The sequence below is a fragment of the Lolium rigidum genome, chromosome 6, assembly GCF_022539505.1.
Source record: "Lolium rigidum isolate FL_2022 chromosome 6, APGP_CSIRO_Lrig_0.1, whole genome shotgun sequence".
Taxonomy (NCBI): Eukaryota; Viridiplantae; Streptophyta; class Magnoliopsida; order Poales; family Poaceae; genus Lolium; species Lolium rigidum.
In genome coordinates this window covers 214,268,373-214,274,803 of record NC_061513.1, presented here as the reverse complement: position 1 = coordinate 214,274,803, position 6,431 = coordinate 214,268,373, and the positions used below count along the sequence as shown (strand labels likewise).

General features: G+C 45.1%; 1 protein-coding gene across 1 annotated transcript; it reads right to left on the bottom strand.

The window, feature by feature from the left end:
• Positions 1-283: 283 nt before the first annotated feature.
• Positions 284-4,056, bottom strand: LOC124666545 (dolichyl-diphosphooligosaccharide--protein glycosyltransferase subunit 1B-like). The gene is made up of 8 exons (XM_047203888.1): positions 3,852-4,056; positions 3,413-3,457; positions 2,690-3,327; positions 1,787-1,934; positions 1,479-1,658; positions 974-1,042; positions 751-840; positions 284-672 (listed from the first exon to the last, which is right to left on the bottom strand). Exons 1-8 carry the CDS (start codon positions 3,978-3,980, stop codon positions 538-540), a joined length of 1,434 nt encoding a protein of 477 aa, XP_047059844.1. The 5' UTR covers positions 3,981-4,056; the 3' UTR covers positions 284-537.
• Positions 4,057-6,431: the final 2,375 nt, after the last annotated feature.

The following is a 6,431-nucleotide window of genomic DNA, read 5'->3' as shown; positions in this document are numbered from 1 at the left end:
TAGGTTTAATCCCAATAGCAACAGGTTTTGTTACTGTACCATCGAAACTAGCGATACACCCTTTGCACCTTCTTTTTTGCAGCACTATTTTCCAGCAACTTATTGAGTAGGTCCTTTTCCTAATCCGAAATGAAATTTGTCCCAAACTGAATTAATCTATCAATTTATCTCAGGAATTTGCTTTGCTAGAATTTGTTAATTTAATCCCAAACAGTGATAGGTTTTGTTACCGTCAATACTCTCCTGTATAACCCTTAATTTTGGGCTATATATCTTTACCTGCTTGTTTTTAATATGTTGTATTGGCTATATTATCAGATCACAACTTGATCAGCAAATAGTTCTGCATCAACATCCAATACAGATTTGCGCAGATACACCGCGGGTGATGCTCACTGTCTCGTTCCTACAACAATCATGCTTGTTCTACAAAACTCTCAGAAACTAATACACCACGGGTCGGATCATCACACATGATAGTTAGCAGCACAGGACAACACATCAAAATTCCCTCGTGGATCCACAACAGTTTTTACTTCAAGAGGCTTGCGATTTCCCGATGGAAAGATCCATGTGAAGGTAGGCGATGCAGGCAACAAAGAAGAGCAGCACCGCAGATATCAGCATCAACGGTTCCGCCAGCATGAAGACTGGATTGAATTCGTAATACACCTGCAGTTCACAAATATGATGATGATAGGTAGCGACAAGACCTGATAAACAAGGCCAATCTGAGTCACTGCAAGGTACCTGGAAAGGAACATTGTGCTCTCCTACTACGTTTTTCTTCTTCAGCACCACTGTTGTCCTCCCAACAACGTCAAGGTAGGAATAACTAGTCTGCATCAGTCGCATATACCATAATCAGAACTGAGACTCAAGAAAGGAAAAAAAACGATATCAAACCGGAACAAATTTCCGCTCGGTACGAGTAAACTTCTTTTTCAGGTAGTTGATGGAAAGATGGGATTACCTCAAGATGTTGCTCAGTCAGAAAAGGAACAACGGCTTGTGGACTCTTTGATCCCTCGGGAAGCACAATCTGTGACATCACAAGGTTTAATAAGGCTGCTAAGATGCACATAAAAAAGAGCAAGAGCTACCTTCCCTACTACCATCATCCGGTCTCTTTATCAAGAATATACTTTCGCTCTTTTAGTAATTACTTGAGTTAACGAGAATTTCAAGGAGAGCTTAGATATGCAAGGAACATGACTAGTCAGCTCATGAAATGAGTGATGACAATACATGATTGCATGTGTGCATACTGTAAATTCCAATAGCAGCGCTGTACATGGGCTGCTGCTACATACTCCCTCCGTCCCATCATATAAGATGTTATTACAACCAATATAGGTTGTAATTGATGGTAGTAACATCTTATATTATGGGACGGAGAGAGTAATACAATATTACTCCAATTCTTGACCATTAATTAGAGTATGTTTCATCAGAGTTGGATTTTTGTGCAGACTTACCTTGATAGTAAGATCATCAACGACGGTATTCAATAGAGGGCATCCAAATGTTAGATTGGCAAAACGTCGACCATCTTCTGACTCAAACAGGAAATCTTGCAGCGGCATACCATAGCCAATGGTGAACGTGCAATGCCAGCCACCAAACAATGGATATCTTGGCTCAAATTCTAGTTCTGACTGAATTAACGAAAAATCATGTGGCAATATTAGTTCAAGATTAACATTTAAGTAAACAGGTATCGTACTTGCCACTAACTAGCATACTGAAGTATTAAAGTTTATGTCTGTGGAGAGATATCCCGTACCTTGTGTGAATCAGTACGGAGATTGGATGAGGAGATGTTACCAATCTCATCACGATAGTAAACTGAATGAACTCGAGGAGGCAACCTTGCAAGAAGATTCTTAAACGATGATGCTCCACTGATAGATTGCCTCGCCTGATACTCGAGCCTAGCAACAAATTATAAATGAGTAACCACAAAGGATTGTACTCCCTCCATCTGGGTTTATAGGTCTTGAGTGTATCCTTAGATCATTAATTTAACAAACAGAATACAATGTATACATTACAAAGGATATATCATTAGAACCTTGAGATGTGGTATTTTCTAATGATATAACTTTTGTGTTATACATTTTATATTATATTGGTAAAATTAACAATCTAGGGATACACATAGGGCTTATAAACCCGTTCGGAGGGAGTACTGAATAAATTGACCAGCACGAGATACATGATGACAGATTTCTTAATACTCCATATAGCTTGGAATCTAAAGATCCTGATTTCAAGTCCATAAGGCATGTTCTCAGTTCATGTATTTGCCTACTCCTGTTTGATTTCAACATGAAAAAGCCAGACATAAAGCAATACTGGCAGATTGCAATAAATTTATTGTTTATCTCACAGCTACTAGACCTATATTGTTGGAGGAAGTTGACATATAATCAGAGAGATAATTTGTAATTGACTACGGCAATCATAGTCAAAATTTAGTACATCCAATTGTACTCATTTAGTTAATAATTCAAGTAATGTGACGCAGTTTGGTGGAGCCATTTGATTCAGAGCTTCAGCAATTGTAATAATGTTAGTTGAACGATAGACAGTGGCATGTAACCAAATAATACAGTTGCACTGGTTGGATGTCAAAACGAACCAGACATGCTAAAAAAATATCGAGTTGAAGACGGTTGCAGCTAACCTTGAAAAGACTCCTTTGTGCCGAGCACCTCCATGCTTCAATTTATACTGTTCGGTGACCTGGACATTCCCCCAGTGAGAAATCTCCACCTTGCGCACAAGCTCCTCGACAACCGCAAACGGATGGTTGTTCTCATGGTGCAGGAGTATGGGCGAGTAGGCGTACGGAAGCTGGTCCTTGTACGTGCCATATTTCACTTCGGGGCCCGAACGAGAGGTGGGATCCACTCTGGTGAAAGACTCTACCCTGTTGCTGGGCATCTTGACGTAGGTGACCTGCTCCAGGACATGGTACGGCGACAGGAGAACTGCGCTGTCGCGGTAGTAGACCAGCTGGGACTCCGACTGCGTGATCTCCGCCGGGAAGGGCTCCAGGGAGTGTGTCAGCACGTAGAAGACCTCCATGGTAGTCGTCTCGGAGGGTCTCAACGGTGCGCTCAGCGAAACAGAGTAGAGGCGAGCGCCGTCCGGGGCATTGGCAGCGAGATCGACGGGCTCCACTGGAAGTGGCACGTAGACCTTCTTCTTGCGCTTCCCCTCGGCCCTGGTCGCCTTGACGATGGCGAGGTGCTGGGCCTCCAGGGGCGTGAACGCGATGAGGACGTGCGACGCATCAGAGCCAGTGGCTGGGTTATGGACCTGGTGGCGAAGGGTGGGGTGTCAGTGGAGACACGGAAGAGGGGGAGTTTATGGCAGGGGGGTGTGATTGGGTGGAAGGGTTTACCTTGAGCGTGAGGTACACCTTGACGATGGGTCCAGTCAGGTCGATCTGCAGGTAGGTGAATTGCAGGTATGGTTAATTTTGCAGCCAAGATGTATGCCATACGCGATGAAACTCTACTGGAAGAGGGAATATGTATTGTGCAGGGCGCGAACGATCTCTTAAACCCTAAACCCAAAAAATCAATCCTAGCACTAGCACAAGGCATCGGATCTTTGAGATGAAAACACACACATAGCCACTAATCAGTTCAGCTCGGATCCTTCCATGGTTAAGGTACGGGAGTTGGATCAAAGAGAGAGACCTAAAATTTGATACGGAACTGCGATCCAGATTTGAGTAATGGTTCGAGGCCGGCGACGGGAAGAACCCTAGTCAGTATTAACACAGTCGCTCCACTTCAGAACCGCCTAATCAGGAGGATTCAGGATGGAGAACGTACCCTCTTCTCGGCGGAGACGACCCGGATGCCGTCCTCCGGCGCAGTCGGCGAGGTGGAGGTAGCGGCGGAGACGACGGTGAAGGCTACGGCGAGAAGGAGTAGGATGGAGGTGGGGAGGGACGGCGCCATGGTGGCGGTGGTCGTCTCGTCGTCTCCGGCCGGACGACCTGAGATGAGATCTGCGCAAACACAGAACACTCGCTGCCAGCCTACTGCTGCTTGGGCTGGGCCCTCTTCTTCCTTGCTTGTAAGGTGGACTAGTCAACAGATCGCGCCCTCTCTCAGCCGTTCATCACTGATCCCATGGTTGTACTCGCCGGATCTACTCTTTTGTTTGCCAACTCGCAAGTTAGCGAGGGAAGGATTTTTGCAGTCTGATTTTCACTATGTGATACTATATTCACTTCATTTAACGGTCCTCTGATTCATGGAGTTTACAAAGGACTTGTTGAGGATTGCGATCACTTGAAAATTTTCTTACAAAAGCCTTTCAATTCATAATGTAGGATCATATCCTGTAGAATACTCATAAAGGTAGTGTGTGCATGTGTGTTCATAGGGATGCGTATGTGCGTGTATGTGAGCGTCTGCATTTGTACCACGTTTCTCATAAAAAAATCCCATTAAATTTTTGGAGTGTAAAGTTCATAGGAAAAAAAGTATACTAGTACTAGGTTAGACCTCGTAGAAAATTCATTCACCTCAATCAAGGAGAATTTCATATGATTCAAGTAGAAATGGCCATTCTAATCATATACATTTTCTAATTTTACATTTTTCTTAACATACGAATCAAAAGAGTCAGTAAACAAAAGGTTTGCAACCAATATGCATGAATTTTAGTTCAAATCGTATCGTATATTACTTCCTGTTTTTCTCAAACACCTCTATCATTCTTTCAGCAACTCACGCTTTCCTCCAGTTATATACGCGTCTTTGCAAATCTAAGCCACCTATATTGCACATTGCTTGGACTGCCATAATGTTGTAGGTGCAATATTTTTCGGATGTACTTCTATTAAAAATATAGTCAAACTGAATTCCAAAGAGTTAGAAACAGTTTACTTAATTTGCACCAACATTTAGGCATTTTATTGATGCCCCGAACGAACTCAGCCTTCAAGCATCTCTAGCAGATACCGCAAACGAGCAAACCCCAAAACCCGCTTTGCGGTACCGCGCATCACCCTTTTACGTCTTAAAAATTGTCACGATAGAACAAATACGACAAATATGAACTCCAAATTCGAGCTAGAAGCACTTCACCCTTATTTTCAAACTTGTATTCCATTCCGTGTTAATTTACAAGACTAATTCAAAATATCCAAAAGAGGAACTAACTACGAACTAGTTCCTAAAAGCTAGATTAAGCTAGCCTGGGTACTAACTAATTTCACCTCGACTGGGGGCGACAGCCGCGGCAACGGTGCTTCACGCGGAGTCGTCAATGAGGACGTAGCCGTGTCTCGCCGTCTCCGATCAAATGGACGCCTTTTAGGCCTTGCACACATGCCGCCCCTCTTCTTTGGCGGCTTTACGGAGGTGCTTGGCCTTGTCCCAAACATCGGTGATGACTGTTGTGAGCGAGTTGCGCCGGGCCATGGTAAGATGGCGCAGCTCCCGCCTCGTCCTCGTCCTCATCGGTGTTGTCGTCGAGGTCGATGGGGAAAGCAGAGGAGGTACGCATGCCGCCGGGACAAGGCGCCTCATTGTAGCGGGAGGAGGCCGTTCCAGTCGAGGGAGTTTGGTTGCACCGGAACAACGCTCCACGGTGGTGCGCTTGGTCAGAGATACGCGCCCACCACTCAAGCGAGGTCTCCTGCGCGCGCCTCGCTGACGCCGAGCCGCGGCCGCGTGGTAAAAAGATCTGTGCTCCACGCGGCGAAGTGAGCGCCACCATGGTGGGAGGAGGTAGAGCGAGCAGAGAGGAAGAGAGTGGCAACGACGATTTGAGAATGGTGTCTGAAATAGACCGGAATCAAATGGTGTCGAGCGGCAGTGGCGGCGAAGAAAGCGATGTGGAATACCGTGTCGGCAGTCACCCTCCAAACCGGCATATATAGTGGTTCACAAGGTGGGTTTAGTGAGTCATTTTACGGTAGTCACGTGGTCTAGTATTACCTGAGTCCCACCAAAAATATCTTAACTTTATCAAAAAATATACAGTATTAATTCACATCTGTCAGTAATTGCAGGAATATTTTGTGCAATCAGTTCGGGTAGTTTCTAGAGATTATTTCTCGGCTCCTAAAAAAAACTGTGTTCCAGACGATGGAAATAAAATACCCTAAATAGAGAAAGGGGCCTAGATATAGATTTGGCTAAAATGCTAGAAACACTAGTGGAGAAGAGGCCTTTGGTCCCAAGCAAATGTCCCAGTGCTGAACCAAACCGGGTCCAATGGGGGCATTGGTCCCGGTTCGTTTCTGCCCAGGACGACCCCACCCGCTGGAGCTTGTCCGGTAGTGGCCTTTGGACCCGGTTTGTATTACAAACCGGGACTAAAAGGTCCACCGCAGGGCGCGGCAGGCCGTGTCAGTCGTGGGGAACCCTTTAGTCCCGGTTTATAATACAAACCGG

Bases quoted from the DNA above. Each gene is read 5' to 3' on its own strand.
- LOC124666545 (XM_047203888.1), bottom strand. From the start codon at position 3,980: ATGGCGCCGTCCCTCCCCACCTCCATCCTACTCCTTCTCGCCGTAGCC. The intron at 1,659-1,786 runs GTACGGGATATC...TCGTTAATTCAG, and splicing joins TCCGTACTGATTCACACAAG to TCAGAACTAGAATTTGAGCC. The intron at 1,043-1,478 runs GTAAGTCTGCAC...GTGATGTCACAG, and splicing joins TTGATGATCTTACTATCAAG to ATTGTGCTTCCCGAGGGATC.